The sequence below is a fragment of the Hemitrygon akajei genome, chromosome 3 (assembly GCF_048418815.1).
Source record: "Hemitrygon akajei chromosome 3, sHemAka1.3, whole genome shotgun sequence".
NCBI classification, from domain to species: domain Eukaryota; kingdom Metazoa; phylum Chordata; class Chondrichthyes; order Myliobatiformes; family Dasyatidae; genus Hemitrygon; species Hemitrygon akajei.
In genome coordinates, this window is record NC_133126.1 from 34,756,183 (window position 1) to 34,777,434 (window position 21,252).

Consider the following 21,252-nt stretch of genomic DNA (forward strand, 5'->3'; position numbering starts at 1 on the left):
GAATGATCTATCTCCATCTCCTGCCTTCTTTCCATATCCCTTCATGCTCTGACTAATCAAGAATCTATCAACTTCTGCCTCAAATATACCCAATGACTTGGCTTCCACAGCCACCTGAGGCAACAAATTCCACAGATCCACCGTTCTCTGGCTAAAGAAATTCCTCCTCATTTCTGTTCTAAATGGATGCCAAATTCTGAGGCTGTGCCATCTGATCCTAGACTCCCCCACCATAAGAAACATCCTTTCCACATCCACTCTTTTGAGGCCTTTCAACATTTGATAGGCTTCAATGAGATCCCTCCCCCACGTCATTCTTCTGAATTCCAGTGAGTACAGGCCCGGAGCCATCAATTGGTCCTCATATAGTAATCCTTTAATTCCTGGAATCATTCTCGTGAACCTCGTCTGAACCCTCACCAATGTCAGCACATCCTTTCTTCAATAAGGGGTCCAAAACTGCTCACAATACTCCAACTGAGGCCTTACCAGTACCTTATAAAGCCTCAAAATTACATCCTGGCTTTCCTATTCTAGTCCTCTGGAAATGAATGCTAACATTGCATTTGCCTCCTCACCACAGACTCAACCTGCAAATTAACCTTTAGGGAATCCTGCACAAGGACTCCCAAGTCCCTTTGTACATCAGATTTTTGAATTTTCTCTCCATTTAGAAAACAGTCTACACTTTTACTTCTTCTACCAATGTGCATGACCATATACTTCTCAAATCTGTATTCCATCTGCCACTTCTCCTACTCTGTCTTAATCCTTCTGCAGTCTCCCTACTTCCTAAAATTACCTGCCCCTCTACCTACCTTTGTATTGTCTGCAACATGGCCACAAAGTTATCAATTACATCATTCAAATTATTAACATATGACATAAAAATAATCGGTCTCAACACAGACCCCTGTGGAACACCACTGGTCACTGGCAGGCAACCAGAAAAGGCCCCTTTATTCCCACTTTTTGCCTCCTGCCAATTAGCCAATGCTCTATCCATGCTCGTATCTTTCCTGTAATACTACGGGATCTTCACTTGCTAAGCAGCCTCATGTACGATACCTTGTCAAAGGCCTTCTGAAAATTGAAGTACACAACATCCACTGACTCTCCTTTGTCTATCCTGCTTGTTATTTCTTCAAAGAATTCCAACATATTTGTCAGGAAATTGTGCTGACTAAGGCTTATTTCATTATGTGCCTCCAAGTAACCGGAAACCAAATCCTTAATAATCAACTCCAACATCTTCCCAACCACTGAGGTCAGACTAACTGGCCTATAATTTCCTTTCTTCTGCCTCCCTCTCTTCTTGAAAAGGTCATCTTGCAAGGACAACATTTTGTTTGCTTTCCTAATTACTTCTTACACCTGCATGTTTCAGTGATTTGTGTACAAATACTCCCATTCCCATCTGTGCAGCAACATCATTCCCTCTCTCAACATCGAAAAAATATTTTGCATTTCTAATATTTTGTACTAGAGCAGATTACCTCACATTCTTCACATTGGATTATATTTGCCATCTGCCTGACTGCTCATGTAATCTGCCTAAATGTCCCAAAAACTCTTAGCATTCTCCTCACAATCATACACAAATTTGTATATTTTATATATTATCCCTCTATCCAATATGAACAGCTGCGGCCTAAACTCTAATCACTTTGGCATCCAAAAAGCATCATCTCCAAACCTGAAAATTACCTAGTTGCTTTCTATCAATCCATGGCATTATATTTTCTCAAAATTTTGGTTAACAATATTGTATGGCACATTATTAAAGGCGTTTTGGTGATCTAAATACTCCTTGTTAACTAGTTGGACCTTACCTATTCTATTTGTCACAACCTGAGACAACTCTAACAGATGTACCACACATTAAATAAATCCATGCTTATTCTGCCCAATCCTGTAACTCATTCCTAAATACAAACTTGATGTCACTTCCTTGATAATATCTTTAACATTTTCTTCACTCCTGTTGGCAAGAGTAACTGGCCTATAATTCTATATTTATCTCTCACTGCCACACGGACATAGGCTCTTTGGATCACAATGTTTTTCAAAGTTCAAAGTAACTTTGTTTGCCTAATTAAATGAGTAATTTAGTGCATAATTAAACCAATCCCTTCTGTCTTTACAATGAAAACGTTCCCCATATTCTGCACATTCACGTGCCTCTTTGAAACCTCTTAACAACCTATATCATATTAGCATCCACAAACAATGGGATAATACACTGAGTGGGTGTTGTGTTCGTTATTGAGGGACAGTGCAGATCACACTAGGATGCAACATGCAGGATACTCAACTGAAATTTATTGACAATCCTGTGAACCCCTCCCATGTGGGAACGGCTAGCTGAGTGGCATAGGAATAACACTATTAACTACCACTACATCTCCCCTTTTTGGAAAAAGAAGAAAAACTAGGCATGTACTTCTTGTTTCTAGAACTGCATTGAAATTATAGACACTGAAATTGAGCGAATCAATTCATTCTACCCTTAGCACATAACTTATGTTCCTTACATAGCCACAAAAAAGAATTACCATCATTATACACAAAATGCTGGTGGAACACAGCAGGCCGGGCAGCATCTACAGGGAGAAGCACTGTCGACGTTTTGGGCCCAGACCTTTCATCAGGACTCGGCCCGAAACGTCGACAGTGCTTCTCCCTATAAATGCTGCCTGGCCTGCTGTGTTCCACCAGCATTTTGTGTGTGTGTTGTTTGAATTTCCAGCATCTGCAGATTTCCTCTTGTTTACCAACATTATAACTGTCTTTCTCTTTGTTTTTAATGGTCTCTGTATTCTTCCCTTTTTTCCACCAATTCCTTTTTTTTTAAGAACAATCTGATTTTGTGGAATATTTTCAACACTAGAACTCTTTTGAAAAAACACTAAATCTAATGTCGGTCAGCGTAGACTGCATGAACACTCATGTTAGAGGCAAAATTAGAGGCTTATTCTTCCTCTATAGTCACTTGCCCAGAGGTTTTAGACTATGAAGAATATCACTGTGGTGGGAGATAAATGACCCGAGCTGGTATAGGTTACTGGGAGTGTTGGAGTGGATAAAGACTGTTGAACAGGTGCATCCACCTCAGCTAAGTGGTCCTTGTCATGAGGATCAGGCCACTCTATTTGTTTTTCTACCTCTCATGAACTTTGAAGGTGTATGAGAGAATACCTGTTCCAACTAATTTCATTTTGTGATGTTCTGATCACAAATGATCTTGGTGCATTCTAGGGGACTATTGTTCCTTTGATGAATTGGTCTGAAACGCAAATAGCTTCACCACTTCTGAGCAGCAACAAAGATTTAGCTCTGTATCCGAGATCATATATGCTCTTCATTTTCTCATGCTGTGTTGTCTCAAAATTTCTCACTTTATCTAAGTCCAATAAGAGAACTTGGAGAAGGAAGACCGAACAGACATGTTCTCAGTCTCCGGCCCATTGACAGCTCTGATGGACTGTAGCCATTTACAAGAGGTGAGCGGTGATAAGCTAGCAGAGCTTTGTAGAGGTCTTTTTGCCTTCAGTAGGAAACTTAACAGTTTGCACTGCTCTTTCTACTTCTCTATTTGCCTATGGGTACTGTGGAGTGCATGTCCGGTGCTTGGATGCACAGTTTATAGCAAAGGCTTTGAATTCTGAGCAGCTGATTTGTGGAACTTTGTGGGACATAAAAGTCTCTGGAATTTAGTGAATACAGCTTTCTGGTGCTGCGCTGCTGAGGATGTAGAGGACATCTTCACACCTCAACGTTCTGTGAGTAGTAATCCACAGTGAGAAGATATTTGTCTCTTTTCAGCTGAAAAATGCCCGAGCCTGCAATTTGGCATGGAAAGTTTGGGAATTTTGTGCTTCAGCATGATTATTGTGCAGTGTTCTGCATGCTTCTCATTGCTTTACATAATCACCCAGCCGTGTGCTTAGACACAGACTGCCTTGCTCTTAGGTGACTTCTTTTGATGCCTTGATATCCTTGGTGGATTTGACTGATGATTTTGGTGTGCACAGAAGCAGGAATAATGTCTGGAGCCCTTTAGCAGCAAATCATCTAGAATGGCAAGTGTATCTCCTTCAAGCCAGTGAAGTCTGAGTTCATGACCTCCTTTTGGAGATCCCTGGCTTTGCTGCAGATTTGGTCCTTTTTCAACTCAGCATGAATTTGGCCCAGTTTACTCTGTGATGCAGGAGAGCTTTCACGTACCTGAGCTAGGTAAATGTTGGCATCTTCCATGAGAACAGAGTCAGCTTCTGTCCACTTGCTTTGAAACAGCATCCTTCACAGAGTGTCTGGTGTCGTGAAAGATATGCCAGGGACATGTTCAATGTCATAACAGTATTGCATGAGCCTCATTCTGAATCTTCGCAGATGTGGAGATAAGTCATCCAAGAGCTAGAGCTGAAGAGAATGACAAGTTTCAAGCAGGTGCTTAGTGCCTATCAAATAGCAGCTGAAGCGCCCACAAGTCCACATGAGAACCAGTGTCTCCTTTTCGATCCAGATGTAACGCTGTTTGTTAGGAGACACTGCTCTTGATGCATGTACATCTGGTTTCCATACACCACTACAGTATTGCATGAGCACTCCCCCAAGCCAAAGGGAGAAGCATCTGCTGAGATTTTGATTGCTTTGTTCAGATCAAAGGACACCAATTCTGGCGGAGAGATAAGCTCAGCTTTAAGTGATGAGAATGACTTCCCCTGCGGTGCATCCCAGATCCAAACGCTCCGCTGAGAGAGGAGGTCACATAGTAGCTTTGTTTTCTCTGCCAAATCTGGAATGAACTTCCCCAGCTGCTTTACCATTCCAAGGAAACAGCGGATCTCTGATACATTCGTAGGTTGTTCCATGTTCTGAACTTCTGTCAGTTTGTCTGAATCTGTTTGCACTTCCTCTGAGTACAGTCGGTGGCCTAAGAATTTCACCTCCAACTTTGCAAATTTGCATTTCTTTTTGTTGAGGATGATTCCAGCCTGTTTCAGTTTCTTCAAAGCAGCTTCCACTCTTTTGTCATGTTCCTCAATTGAGTCTCTGAATTTGAGCATCCCATCCATGAGGCTGACTACTCCTTCCAGTCCCTCCAAAATTTGGTTCATCCACATCTGAAGAAGTTCAGTGGCTGATGAGATGCCAAAAGGGAGTCTCTTCTGAGCTTCTGTGACTCAGGAGCTAAACAGATCTGCCAGAACTCTGAATTTGCATCTCGTCTGGTGAAGAACTTTGCTCCATCCAGCATACCCAATGCGTGCTCAACAGAGGGCAGAATAAACTTCTCCTGCCTCACTGCATTATTCAACTTTGTTCAAGCAACACAGATCCTCACTGTGCCATCTGGCTTGGGAATAGAAAAAATGCCCGTAAACCAGTCAGTAGGTCCATTCACTCTAGTTGTGATGTCAAGCACCTCCATTCTCCCAAGTTCAGCTTTGACTTTGTTTACCAATGGGTCTGGTATATGTCTCTCTGTGGTCAAAGAGTAGAGCATCACTCCTGCCCTAAGTTGAATAAAGTACTCTTCTTTCAGTACCCTGCAGCCTTTGAACAACTTCAGGTACTTCTCCTGCCACTGAAAATTGTTTAGTGAATTCAGCTTTGCAATGAGGTTCAGCTTCTCAATGATGTTTTGGCCCAGAGTGGTGAGAAGAGATTCTGAACACTCTTTTGACTGTTTCTCATTTTACCGATGCAAGTAAACATTCCTTTCACACTGAGTTTATGTTTCCCTGGCACCATGAGTACTTTTTTTTGTTGGGTTTAGCATAATGCCTGTTTTCTTCACCAGTTTTGTGAACAGACATTCAGGAATGGCTGTGACATCTGTCTCTGCGTCCATTTTGAAAGTCACTGCCTCTGTTTGCAGCTGAACCATAGTATGCTGTCTTGTCCATTTGAACCCAGAACCTCAAGGAAAGCTCTCTCTTCATCTGAATCATGGTCTTCTTTGACCTCCTGAAGAACTGTTTTTGAGGGACACAAGCTTTTATAAAGACCAACTCTGCTACAGTACTGGCATTTCACTTCTTTTGTTGGCCAGAGCTCTTTGATGTTCTTGTCTATTGTTCACTTGTCTGTTCTGTTTGAGCTGAGCTCTACTCTGTCATCCCTTTCTGTGGTATTCGTTTCCATGCCCGAGTTCTGCCTGCTGCTGATGAACACTCTCACTCTGCCTGACCATAGGAATAGCTTTCACTAGTGTGAGATTTGCCTGCAACTGAAGTCTCTCTGACAATTTGGTGTCCCCATCAACAATCCTCATAATGAGCTCATTTCTCAGATTTCCTTATGCACAGTTGTCTGACAGGACGAACAATGCTGTGCTGAAATAAGCTACACTTTTATTTTGCTCCTGTTTTCTGGAGTTGAACTTTGCCTTCTCACTTATTACATGCTGCTTTCCTGTGAAATATTCTTTGAGTTTGACCTGCACTGTTTAGTACTCCTTTTCTGAGTATCTGTCAGTTCTAATCACTGTGGAAGACACTAGAGGTAAGGTGGAAGTTCCAGGAGTCAGGGGTCATGCAATGTGTGAAGTTACCATAACTAGAGAGAAGGTTCTTGGGAAACTGAAAGGTCTGAAGGTAGATAAGTCACCTGGACCAAATGATGTACACTCCAGGGTTCTGAAAGAGGTGGCTGAAGAGATCGTGGAGGCATTAGTAATGATCTTTCAAGAATCACGAAATTCTGGAATGGCTCCGGAAGACCAGAAAATTGCAAATGTCACTCCGCTCTTCAAGAAAGGAGAGAGGCTGAGAAAAGAAAACTATAGGCCAATTAGTCTGACCTCAGTGGTTGGAAAGATATTGGAGTTGATTAGTAATGATGAGGTCTCAGGGTACTTGGAGCATGGTTTCCTCAAGGAAAAATCTTGGCTGACAAATCTGTTGGAAATAACAATCAGGATGGACAAAGGAGAATCACTTGACATTGTGTACTTGGATTTTCAGAAGGCCCCTGACAACGTTGCACACATGAGGCTGTTTAACAAGCTACGAGCCCATTGTATCACAGGAAAGACTCAAGCATGAATAAACCAGTGGCTGATTGACAGGAGGCAAAGAGTGGAAACAAAGGGAGCCTTTTCTGACTGGCTGCCTGTGACTAGTGGGGTTCCCCAGAGGTCAATGTTGGGACTGATTCATATCACATTATATGTCAATGATTTCGATGATGGAATTGATGGCTTTGTTGCAACATTTGCAGATAATATGAAGAGCGCTGGAAGGGCAGGCAGTTTTGAGGAAGCACAGGGGCTACAGAAGGACTTAGATGAAGAGAATGGGTAAAGAGATGGCAGATGGAATACAGTGTCAGGAAGTGTATGGTTATACACTTTGGTAGAAGAAATGAAAGGGTTGATGATTTTCTAAATGGAGAGAAAATACAAAAACTGAGGTGTAAAGAGACTTGGGAGTCCTCGTGCAGGATTCCCTAAAGTTTAACTTGCAGGTTGAGTCTGTGGTGAGGAAGGCAAATGCAATGTTAGCATTCATTTCAAGACGACTAGAGGGTAAAAGCAAGTATGTAATGTTGAAACTTTAAAAGCACTGTTGTGGCCCCATTTGGAATATTGTGAGAGGGTTTGGGCCCTTTACCTTATAGAGAATGTGCTGAAACTATAGACAGTTCAAAGGAGATTCACAAAAATGATTCCAGGATTGAATGGCTTATCATATGAAGAGCATTTTATGGTTCTGGGCCTGTACTCACTGGAATTCAGAAGAATGAGGGGTGGCCTCATTGAAACCTATTAAATGGTGAAAGGTCCTGATAGAGCGGATGTGGAGAGGATGTTTCCTTTGGTGGGAGAGTCTAAGACCAGAGAACATAGCCTCAGAATAGAGGGGCGTCCTTTTATAACAGAAATGAGGAGGAATTTCTTTTGGCTGTGAGTGGAATTACAGTTTGTGATTGAGGGATAGTGCAGAGCACACCGGGATGCCAGCATGCAGGATACTAAACTGAACTTTATAGATAATCCTGCTTGTACAGTACGTGAGTTCCTCCCATGTGGGTGTGGCTGTCTGATTAACATAGGAATAACACTATTAACTACCAGTACAGTGGCCACTTTATTGGTACATTGTGTACCTAATAAAATGGCCACAGAGTGTTTGTTCATGATCTTCTGGTGCTGTAGCCCATCCACTTCAAGGTTCAAAATGTTGTGCATTCAGAGATGCTCTTCTGCACCCCACTGTTGCAATGTGTAGTTATTAGAATCACTGTCAGCTTCCTTTCAGCTTGAGTCAGTCCGGTGTCCTCCTCTGATCTCTCCCTTTAACAAGTCGTTCTCACCCACAGAGCTGCTGCTCACAGGATGTTTTTTTGTTTTTCACGCCATTCTCTGCAAACTCTAGAGTCTGCTGTGCATGAAAATCTTAGGAGATCAGTAGTTCCTGAAATACTCAAACTGGGGATGAAAAGAGGAACTCCATCCCTGTTATGGCGGCAGGAAGATGGGGAGAGGGCAGATGTCCAGAAAATGGAAGAGATATGAGTGAGTAAGGGCAGTTACCAAGGTAGGGGATGGGAAACTCAATTCTTTGAAGAAGGAAGTCTTCTCTGATGTCCTAGAAAGGAAAACCTCATCCTGGATACAGATGTGGCTGAGGCATAGAAACTCAGAAAAGGGAATAGCATTTTTACAGAAGATGGTGTGGGAAGAGGTATAGTTAAGACAACCATGGGAATTGGTAGGGTTATAAAAGCTATCGGTAGACACTTTGTCTCTAGAGATGGAGAGAGTTCGAGAAAATGGAGAGAAGTGTTAAAAATGGACTAAGTGAATTTAAGAGCAAGGTGGAAGTAGGAGGCAAGTTGATGAAATTGACAACCTCAGGCGTGGGTGCATGAAGCAGTATCAATGTAGTGCAGATGGAAATTCTTCTTGGAGGAAACAGTTTTTCTCTGCTTGGAGATTGGAATTATTCCAAAGTAAGCACTCTCTGAAGCATTCAGAAAGTCATAAAAATTAAAGACTAAAAGATTTATTAGCTTTTTAACAGAGAATGACTGAAGTCATGGAGCCTGTCACAAAAACCATTCACTTGATAAAACTGTTACATCAACTAATGAACTAATTCTCACAACAGGAATAATTGTGTAGTTTTAAAATCATCCTTCCTTTGAATACATGGACTGAGTCTGTCAGCCCAAAAATCCAAATTCAGCAATTGTAATGATGAACATTTGAGGTGATTAAAAATTTCACCACAAAGTGCACTTGATAAAAATTATAGCTCTCCTGGGGCAAATGGATGCTTTACATAAAACCTTTCTCAGAAACATGAATTTTTAGTCACATATTAGAACATGCTCCAGCAAGGTTTGTCCAAAATCAGAGCTGATTTGGAAAGCAGCCACATTTCCAGAAAGTAGGAGAGAGCCAAGAAATAATTCCTTTTAGGCTATTCCTGTACACTTACAGTAGTTAGAAAGATTGTTTCTTGGACGAGAAGACAACATTTTATTGCATTTCTACAGATGTAACAAGAAGTCTGCATTATTGTTTCATTTACATCATTTCCCTTCCACCCACTATTTCCTCTGGGGCTCAATGATCATCCACGTCACAATTCAACATGTGTCATCCAAGGTGAGAAAACAAGAGAATTGAAAGTTGCACAGGAGGATTGTGATAAAGTGGGTGTCTGAGTGCCAACATTTAGACAGAGAGAGAGAGAGAGAGGGAGAAATATAAAAGGTCAAGTTGGAACTGTAAGATGCGGAGAAAAACGATGTGAAGTTATGTTATGGCTGGGTGAAATGATCTCAGAACTGACCAGTATTCAATGTTCAATTCTGGCTCAGTCTTGAACTTAATGGCTTTTTCTGTTTGGCCTTTTTCTGTTTATTTCAGAACTGATCCATTCTGACACATGAATTCTCACTTTGTCACTTCTGCTGAAGTTCACTGACTTGAGGTGCTATCTCTGTTCCTCTCTCCACCGACACGGTCTAATCTGCTGGGTGGCTTTCAGTCACATTTCCAGTTTTTGCAGCTTTTTGCCTCAGGCATTTAGTTCTGTCTACTCCTGTCCGTGTATGCCGACCTTTCAATAACACAAAATATCAATTTTCTGGTCATACCACTTTAAATTTTGAGAGTGCTGCTTGTTTTTATTAATTTTATGTGCATAACATCTATTTTTCTCTTCTCTTATTGGGACTATGCCCTGACAACCCTCCCTACCCCAAACAAGTGCAGACAAAGATGACACCGCATGATGATATCAGATAACTTTACACAGATTGGGCAGAATTTAATCAATTATGACAACTGATACTGATATCAATTAACAGAACACTATATCAAAGGCACAAGGGATTGCATAGATGCTGAAAATCTTGTGTGACACACTCAAAACACTGGCAGAACTTTGCAGATCAGGCAGCAACTATGGAGGGGAATAAAGATGTTGTTTCCATCCCCCCCCCCCCATTTTCTCCCACATTCTGGTGGCCCTCTTATCTCTGCTTTTATCCTGTCCTGTCCTCGTGACTGCCCAACACCCTTCTCCAGTTTCCCCACTCTGTAGCTACTGTCCCCTCCTATCAGATTCTTTTTAGCTCCTCTCTCAGCTCCTCACATAACTCTCACTCCCCCCCCACCTTCCCACCTTCCTCTTCACCTGCTCTCACCTATCACTGGCCAGTTTGTACCCCTTTCCCTCCCCCCCCCCCCACGTCTCCTTATTCTAGTTTCTTCCACCTTCCTTTCCAGTCCTGATGAAGGGGCTCTGCCTGAAACGCTGACTGTTCATTCCTCTCCATTGATGCTGTCCGACTTGCTGAGGTCCTCCACCATTTTCTGTGTTGCACTATGTCAATGAAAGTTCTTTGAGAAACATTGCTTTTCCTCCATAGATACTACAATGGTGTCACCAAGCAAAATCATTTGACTTTCATGTGTTTGCGCATCATCAATTTTAGATAAAATTATTGCTCATCATTTTATTGAAGTCAGAATCAGCAGCAGAAGATAGCAAGTGCCTCAGTTGATAAAGATGCTTCTCAACCATTCAGACCTCTGCTGTCTTGAACTAGCCAGTACCCTTTGCAACCTCCTCGCTCTCCGGTGGGTTTTGGCTTCTTTGTCTCCAGCACGTTTATAGGACTGCTCAACATCCGGTGCATTTATTGATAGACTCTGAGGCAATATGCTCCAGGTGGTTTCAATGCCCCACAAATTTACAGGAAGCTTCTGAGTACTATCTGTGATCGCTATGTTTAGAGAATGCATCTCTTTGTATATTGCGCTGAAAGTCAGTTAGTTTGTTACCATTACTGAAAATAGAACACTATTTACAGATAAATCTCACTGGGGTGAAACAGAACACAGCAACGAGAGAACATTAGTAACATTAAATATTTTCACCAGAACAGGCAATCCTTTAGCTCCTGGCTACTGAGCCACATTCATAAAGGTGATCTTATAAATTCACAATATTCCAATTGTTATGTAATTTGCTTGAGCATTTTGAACATCACAAGGATCTATGTGCTGAAAGCACTTATCATTTCCAATGCAAATATTTATACACCAGCAGTCACAGCAAAGTGTACTAGTGTTTCCAAGGTAGTAACCAGGTAGGTGATGGTGGTGAGTGTGGTATTTTCTCATTGTTGTTATTTTTAGGACTAGCTCTAGCTGGCTCCAAAGATGTTCCTCTTTAGGTAATTCATGGCTATGGAACTGATTTTCTAAAACACAAACATCTAGTAACTTATTTCATATTTTTAACCAGCCTCTGATATTTCCCGCCAGCTCACAGCCAGAACGGTTACATAGCAGGGGAGAGCCTCTTGGCCTGTCTAGGCTGCGTTAATGCACAACTTCTCCTGTCCGGTTCACCAGAAACTAAACCTGCATATCCCTGACTGAAAGAAGATCCAAGCCAATTCCTGTTAGGCTCATCTTATAGCGAATCAGCATCTGGCTTCAGTCTACTCAGGGGCACTTTCAAAACTAGATTGGAGCAGGCAATGTCCGAGCAGAGTGGTACACAGCAGCAAGAACAACTTGTTATTTAGAATCTTTAATATTGATTACCATTTGCGAAGTGGAAAAAAATTAAAGTTCAGTGAATAAGGGAAATGAAAGTCTGTTTTTAGTAACCAATCTCTTTTATGTTTTACACAAATGTTTTTAAAACAGTGATGAAGTGTTGCCAGACTTTCTTCAAAGAGAAAGCAGTCTAGTTTGTATACTTTTAGAAGATAACTGATACAATAGAGATGACCTTCATCGCCAATGGAAACCTTTATGCTTCCAATAAAATCTTGCAAGTCAACTCACTCATCTTCTAAGCATAGTACCATAAATTTCAGCCTTACCTGTATATAACTTTCTTATTGTGCAGAAAAATAAGTGCTGAAGTAATTTCGGCAGCGTAGAATTGAGCACGGGGTTCGTCAAATTTCCGCACTTGTTGAATCTGGAACATTAAATCTCCTCCATTTACATACTCCATCACAAAGAAAAGCCGGTCCTGCAAGAGATAACAAAAAAGTCTCAAAATGTGTTGATCGTGGCCCAGTGTGGACACAGAAGTGGCAAGCCTCATTTCTGCAAGCTTTGATACATAAATCCAGGGGGTCACTCCACTGACAAGGGATCTGAGTTAAACCTACAGGATATGAAAAAGCCTGCATACAGTGGGGGTGTTTCAATTAGTGGAAGATTCTAGGATCCAAGGGCACCGACTCAGAATAAAGGGATGTCCATTTAAAACTGAGATAAGGAGCAATTTCTTCAGCCAGCATGTCTTAAATCTGTGGAATTTGTTGCCACAGAAAGCTGTGCAGAACAAGTTGTAGGGAGCATTTAAGGCTGTGATTGAAAGATAAGGGGAGTTAAGTGTTATAGGGAGAAGGCAAGTGAATGGGATTGAAAAAAAATCAGCCACAATCAAATGAGAGAGCAGACTTGACAGGCCTAATAGCCTAATTCTATTTCTATACCCCATGGCCTTATGGAATTGACAAAATACTCCATAATCAAAGCAACTAGCTTCTGGACAAGATACTAGTGAACTTTTATGTGAGCGATGGGAGAGGGGAAGCTTAAATATAGTTTTCCCACTTTTATTGGATAACACATTGATATTATCCAAATAGAGCTGCCTGACAGTTTCAATGGCCCAGGCCCAATTTTGACCTCCCATGTTGTTTGTGTGGACTTAGCACATCCGCCCTGTGATCGCATGGGCTTCCTTCAGGTACCTCTGACATCCCAAAGATGTGTGTGTCGGTGTCTTAATTGGTCACTGAAAATTGTGCTCAGTGTGTAGGTGAGTGGCAGAATTCAGAGAGGGATAATGGGAGGGTAGGAAGAGTGAAATAGGATTATTGTAGGATATAGCATAAGTATATGCTTGATACAATAGTAACCTTTCAGAGAAACATGGACAGACAGGGGAAGGGGGGGGGGGATGTACACCACGTGCAGGCTGATGGGATTACTAAAGCTAGCATAAAGTTCAGCACAGACATAGGCTGAAGGGTCTCCTTCCACACTCTCTATCTCTATTACTCTTATTTTGAAGATGAACAGGGGAGTTATTCTTTATGTTCTGATCAATATTTATCCATCAGCAAATATCAATATAAGTGACTATTTACTTACCGGTACTCTTTGACTAATGCTTGTGAAAGTTTACTGTAGTCTCATTAGTTGCCATGCTACATTGCAAGAGTAATTACTTTTCAAACTTTCCTTTATTAAACATGAACTACTTTGGGACTTGCTAAGGCTGCACAAGCACCATTTATAGACACTGTACCTACAGTTAACAACTGTCCAAAGAACCTGACAAGCAAGTGTGCCAAGCAACTGAAGTTTACAAAGAGTGAGCAAAGTAAGGGCATGGAATAATCTGGCATACAATGCCCAAAAGTGTTGTGGGTGCTGCTTCAAAATTGAAAGGTAGAGGAAGTTTGCAAGGCTGTGGGTCAAGAGCACAGGAATAGGGCTGTTTCGAATGCACCACAGAGGTTCGCACAGATGAGATGGCCTTCTCCTGGGCTATAACAATTCTGTGTGCCGTAGCCATTCTGTGATCTTTTCCTCATCCAATTCTTTGATTCTTTAATTTACGTTAATTTCCTGATGGAGTTTGTCATCCTCTGGTCTGGCACTCTGTGGCACAGCAACTCATAAGGTCCAGCATATTTTGAATCTGTAATAATTAACTCGTTCTATGATCTAACATTAACCAAGATCTGTACTAATTAGTACCTAATTAACCTACTAGTGCAACTTTTGCAATCTTAGTCAACAGCAGTTTCAACAGATGGCAAATCTGACAAACAGAAACTTTGGGTTTTGCACTTTTCTTGTAACCAATATGTAACTCCTGGAGTGTTAACACTTAAAAAGTATCTCTTGCTAAGAGTTCTCTCGCTCAGGGGAAGCTGATCGGGGGAAATTTCCATGGTCCAGTATTTTTTGTGGTCCGGCACCAGTCGAGTTGTAAATGTACTAGAAATTTGAAATGCACTAACAAGCAAAACTGCATCGATGGTCAGAATCAAAGGTGCACCATTCAAGAATGAATCCTCCCTTTTTGCACCCACACAGACTGAACTCGCTTTTAGAGTTGGGTCAGTTGCTTAATAAGCGAGAAATCAGCAATAACTGCAAATTGTATTTTGCAAAATGTTTAACAACCCAAAGTCACCTTGGAAAAGGGATTTTCAGACATTCCTTCTAATGAATCAACACAAAGAACACTGGCAAAGCAACCTTAATATTGAAATTGAGAAAAAATAAAGGAAGAGAAAACTTTAAACTGTCACACTATGTATGATGTATTCTCTTTCATAATTAGAATGGTTAATATTGATAACATGAGCATGCAAATTTTGACTCTAGTAGTATAATAACATCAAAACATTTTCATATGTGTTTGCATACAGGGAATCATGTTTTGTATTGTAGAGTCATTGAACACTATAACCCAGAAACAGGCTCTTTGGCCCATCTATTCCATGTCAAACCATTGAACTGCCTAGTCCCATCGACCTGCACCCAGATATTAGCTCTCCATGCCCCTCCCATCCATGTACCTATCCAAATTCTTCTTAAATGTTGAAATCAAACCCCCATTTGTGCTGGAAGCTCATTCCACATTTTCACCACCTCATGTTCCCCATAAACGTTTCATTTTTCAGCTTTAACCCATGACCTCTAGCTCTTGTCTCATCTAACCTCAGTGAAAAAAGCCTGTTTGCATTTACCCTGTTTATACCCCTCATAAATGTGTATACCTCTATCAAATCTCCTCTCAATCTTCTATATTCCAGGGAATAAAGTCCTAACCTATTCAACAATTCAGGTCCTCAATACCAGCAACATCCTTGTAAATTTTCTCTACACTCTTTCAAGCTTATTTACATCTTTCCTGTGTTGAGCTGCCAATCCTGCCCCTTCTGCAACCAAGTCTCATTAATGTCTACAATATCGTAATTCCATGTCCTGATCCATGCCCTGAGCTCATTAGTGTTTCCTACAAAACTCCATGCATTGAAATATGTGCAGCTCAGAACATTAGTCCCACCTATTTCAACCTTTCAATCCTGACTTTTTATGTAGGCTTAACAACATCTTTCTCCACAACCACTCCACTAAGGGTTCAGGTGCTATGGTTCCAATCCCCCTTCAACTCTAGTTTAACACCTCCCCCCCCCCCCCCCAACCAAGCAGCACTTGCAAACATATGCATTGTATACAGTACTGTGCAAAATTCTTAGGCACTCTAGATTTTTTATATGGTTTCAGATGGCATGGCCTCCACAGAGCCCTGACCTCAACATCACCGAGGCTGTCTGGGATTACCCGGAGAGACAGAAGCAAGTGAGGCAGTCGAAGTCTACAGAAGAACAGTGACAAGTTCTCAAAGATGCTTGGAACTACCTACCAGCTGATTTTGGTGGTCACCCACAAATATTGATTTGATTTCGTTTTTCACTGTTTATAGTAATTTTGTTGATATTCAGAAACTTCTCATTTCATTATTTTTGAAAGCATTTTGCTTCACATAATTATATTACACGTGCCTAAGACTTTTGCATAGTACTGTATGTACAGTTGACCTGGATGAAGAAATTGAGCAGCACACACAAAATGCTGGAAGAACTCAGCAAGTTAGGCATCATCTATGGTGGAGGAACAAACCATCGACATTTTGGGCTGACACCCTTCATCAGGACTGGAAAAGCAGGGAGCAGAAGCCGGAACACAAAGGTAGAGGGGGAGGGGAAGGAGTACAAGTTGGTAGGTGATAGGTAAGACCAGGTGAGGGAACAGGTGAGTGGAAGGAGGAAGGGGGATGAAGTAAGAAGCTGGGAGGTGACAGGTGGAGGAAGTAAAGGGCTGAAGAAGATGGAATCTAGTAAGTGAGGACAGAGGATCATGGAAGGAGGAGGGGAACCTTAAGTGATGGGTAAATGAAAAAGAAATGGTGAGAGGATAACCAGAATGGGGAATAGAAAAGAGAGAAGGAGGGAGTGGGAGATCTTACTGGATGTTAGAGAAATTGATCTTTGCTCAGCCCTGGAACATCTAAACAACAAAGATGCATACATCAGGATGCTCTTTATTGACTTGGCATTCAGTACTATCATCCTCTCAAAGTTCATCAATAAGCTTCTGGCACGCTCCGATGCAGCAGCCTCTCGGGGGCCAACCAAAACTGTTTCTTTCTTTGTTACAGACAGACATACTTTATTGATCCCGAGGGAAATTGGGTTTCATTACAGTTGCAGCAACCAATAATAGAGTAGAAATATAGCAAAATAAAACCAGAAATAATTAAATGATAATAAGTAAATTATGCCAAGTGGAAATAAGTCCAGGACCAGCCTATTGGTTCAGAGTGTCTGACACTCCGAGGGAGGAGTTGTGAAGTTTGATGGCCACCGGCAGGAATGACTTCCTATGATGCTCAGTGTTACATCTCGGTGGAATGAGCCTCTGGCTGAATGTACTCCTATGCTTAACCAGTACATTGTGGAGTGGATGGGAGACATTGTCCAAGATGGCATGCAACTTGGACAGCATCCTCTTTTCAGACTCTACCGCCTGAAAAGAGGTGTTTTTTAAAGTGTTTTTTTAAGATCACACGATGGAGCTGGACTCCAAGAGCTGTGGGCCTACCCTATCAGTGAACTGCTCATTGATCGGAAGAGCCAGCTGAGGTGTCCAAGGTGTCGGAGGAGCTAGATTGGATTTAGACGAGCTCCAATGTCATATTTATGTTTGCTGCCAACACCTCTGTTGTTGGCCAAATCAAAATTGAAAATCTGGCTGAATCATGCCTCATGAACAACCTATCACTTAACATCAGCAAAAACCAAGAGCTCATTATTGACTACAGGAAGAGGAAACTGGAGGTCCATCAGACCTCAACAGGGGATTAGAAGTAGAGAAGGTCAGTAACTTTAAATTCCTCAGCAATATCATTTCAAAGGATCTGTCCAGCAAGTAAGTGCCTCTGAGAAGCTTCTGAAGATGCAGAATGTTATCTAAAGCTTTGACAAAATCCTTTAGATGCACAGTGGAGAGTAAACTGACTGGTTGCATCATGGCCAGGTATGGAAACACCAATGTCCTTGAACATAAAAGGTTACAAAAGGTAATGGATGTGGCCCAGTGCACTGTGGGTAAACCCTCCCCACCATCGAGCACATCTACATGGAGTGTTGTTGCAAGAAAGCAGCATCCATCTTCTGGGATCCCCACCATATGGCCCATGCTCTATTTCCACTTCTGCCATCAGGAAGGAGGTTCAGGAGCCTTAGGTTCCACGCCACCAAGTTCAGGAACAGTTATTATCCTTCGCCCGTCAGGCTCCTGAATCAGACTAGATAATTTCACTCACCCCAACACCGAGGCTCCAACTGATTTCTCAACCTATGGATTCACATTCAAGGGCTCTGCAACTCTTGTTCTCAGTATTATTTATTATTTAGTTATTGATTACTATTATTATTTTGTTTTTCTTTCTGTATTTGCACAATTTCTTACCTTTGTACGTTGGTTCATTACCCGTCTTTGTGTGCAGTTTTCCAATGTATTTGTGTTGCGTTTCTTTGTATTTATAGTGAATGCCGACAAGCAGGGCTGTGTATAGTGACATATATGTACCTTGATAATAAATTTACTTTGAACTTTGAACCTGAATTTGGCCTCATCATGGCAGTATAGGAGGCCATGGTAAGGCATGTTAGAATAGGAACAGAAATTGAGTTGGAATTGGTAAATGGGAAATCGAATAGAAGTCAGACTCTAAAACTGCTCTTACTGCGGATAGCACAGTTGCAGATTTTAGCTGTTGGGATAAAACTTTTGCTGCCAATAACATTCTTCACATGTCTTTAAGAGGGTGCTCAAGAAAGGAAGAAGTGATTTCGAAAGTTTAATTTTAATTATTCTCCAAAGTCTACCCTGGCTTGCAGACAAGACCAAATTGAAATAATGTATTTCCATGTAACTAACGCACCATCCAAATAGCTATTCTGTAGAAATTGCACAATTTCTTCGGTATCAACCATGCAGTGTTACTCACTATCTCACATACCGCCTTTTTTTTCTCCCTCCCTCTCTCTCTCTCTCTCGCTCTCTCTCTCTTGCACACTAAACATGTCTGTTCTGTTTTCATGGTCTGTAAGAGAGTGAGATGCAACAGAGAGGCAGAAGTGAAAATGAGAAAATGTGCAGATGCTGGAAATCCAAGCAACACACACAAAATGCTGGAAGAACTCAGTGCACCAGGCAGCATCTATGGAGAAGAGTACAGTCAACGTTTCAGGTCAAGACCCTTCAGCAGGACTAGAGAAAAAAAGAGTTGAGGAGTAGATTTAAAAGGTGAGGGGAGAGGAGAGAGAAACTCAAGGTGATAGGTGAAACCAGGAGGGGGAGGGGTGAAGTAAGGAGCTGGGAAGTTGATTGGTGAAAGTGATACAGAGCTGGAGAAGGGGGAATCTAATAGGAGAGGACAGAGGGTCATGGAATAAAGAAAAGGGGGGAGGAGCACCAGAGGGAGGTGATGGGTGGGCAAGGAGATGAGGTGAGTGAGGGGAAAGGGGATGGAGAATGGTGAGGTGTGGGGGGTGGGCATTACCGGAAGTTCAAGAAATCAATGTTCATGCCATCAGGTTGAAGGCTACCCAGGTAGAAATATAAGGTGTTGTTCTTCCAACCCAAGTATGGCCTCATGGTGACAGTGGAGGAGGCCATGGATAGACATATTGGAATGAGAAGTGGAATTAAAATAGGTGGCCACTGGGAGATTCCACTTTTTATGGCGGACGGAGTGCAGGAGGGAGGCTGCAGAGGGATTGGAATGTTGGGGTCAAGTCAGGTGACATTCAGCAATGGAAAAATGGTGGTCCAGTGACAACCATAGAGCAAAAGAAAACAAGAGAAGTAGGCCACTCAGCCCTTTAATCCTTCTCTGTCATTCAATACAGCCTCATCTCCGCTCCCGTTTCAGTACCCTTAGCCCACATCTCCTTGATCTTTGAAAAAATTACTACTTTCTCTTTAATTGCCACCCTCCTCCAAAACTTACCCTCAGGGATAGAGAACTACAGAGATTCACCACTCTCTTCAGGAAGGAGTTTCTACACAATTGTTTTAAATAATCAATCCCAGAAGATTATAACTATATTACCTCATTCAAGACTTGCCCACTAGTGGAAATATCTCAACATCTCTATGCCGTCACCCTCCCTCAGAACCTTTCATTTCATTGATGATCATGGGGTGAGGGATAGGATTACTTGTTAAGTGGTGAATTGTTGATTTAGAAACCAATAAATCAAGGGATGAAATCATGTAATGTTTGTAACTCTTTCTAGTCTGGCATGAGCATATAGGCCTACGGGCTTCTGTCTTTGTTATATATTTCAACAATTCCATAATTACAGTTTTCTCCAACATCAAAGTGCTTTCAGCTGTGATTCTTAATTCTTCAGCATTTCTCTTTACCTCCAATAAAACTAATTGCTTCGGAAGCAATGAGATAAGACTGAGTCTATACAAGTCTCCTTTTTTTTAAACTAGTGAAGCTCTCAGGTTTTCAAATTGTTCATGTGTCTCCATTAATTAATGAGTCCTGGAAAGAATATTGTACACTAACCGAGATCTTACGATTGTGGGAAAATGTAAAGCATCATGAGGGAAAGGGTCAAACGTGGACTTGCAGCAAGGTACGGATTGAGTAACTCCCTCCGTTGGACATCTGTAAGAGGCAATGTCTCAGGAAGGCCACATCCATCATTAAAGACTCCCACCATCCAGACCATGACCTCTTTTTGAGGCTGTCGTCAGGCAGGAAGTACAGGAGCTGGAAGACCCACATCTCAAGACTCAACAGCAGCTTCTTCCCCACTGCTGTCACGTTCTTCTGCCCAGAAAAGCTAATACTATCCCAGACTGTTCTTCATTTTCCCTCCCTCAACCTGCACTGATGTTGTAAAGATTACATTATTCTCTCATTTAAATTATGTATAATTTATGATCACTTATAATTATCATATTTTTAATTTATTGTGATCCTGCTGCAAAAATGTCACAAACTCTGGATAGAGTATGTATGCCTATGACCGTAATTAACTTGAACTTCAAGTTGCTGTTCTTCTCAACTGGGCTTAAGGGATGGCTTAGAGGTGGCTCAGCAACCCCAGGGAGTGGTTGAGAACAGGAAGCAAAGTCGACAGTGGAAAATATGTGTCAAAACAGACCACTTTAAAAAATCTTTTTTTTGTGTGACCTGTGAATCTCTTCTTATTGCTTAGCTTTAAAACCAAGCTAACTGAGCCAATTTCCTAGCATTAGCCTGTTTGAACTCATACAGGTTAGAACTGTAAATGTACCAATCAAGGTACTCAAGCAGGGCACAAAAACCACACCCAGTATTTACTGGGTGGAAGAGTTAAGAAACTGTGCTTATTCTGTGCACTCATCAACCAGAGGACAGTATAGTGGCCCAGCAGGTAAATCCACAGCCTCAGAGCATCAATAATCCAGGTTCAGTCATGGCCTTGCACGCTCTCCATGTGGAGATTGTACATCACCCCTGTGACCACCTTAGTTCCCTACCATATTCCAAAGACCTGCTGGTTATCTGTTAGTTTCCCCTGTAAATTGCCCCTAGTGTGTAGGTGAGTGGTAGAATCTGAGGGGAGCTGATGATATGGAGGGGGGAATTAAAAACAGGA

The 21,252-nt window shown here is 41.7% G+C and overlaps 1 protein-coding gene across 7 annotated transcripts in view; it reads right to left on the bottom strand.

Annotated features, from left to right (window-relative positions):
• Positions 1 to 21,252, bottom strand: part of prkcha (protein kinase C, eta, a) — a 402,904-nt gene that overhangs the window by 41,272 nt on the left and 340,380 nt on the right. For all 7 annotated transcript variants that reach the window (XM_073039531.1, XM_073039533.1, XM_073039527.1 and 4 more), the window contains one exon: positions 12,364 to 12,518. In XM_073039531.1, coding sequence (XP_072895632.1) covers positions 12,364 to 12,518 — 155 coding nt within the window. The remainder of the gene's footprint in view (positions 1 to 12,363; positions 12,519 to 21,252) is intronic.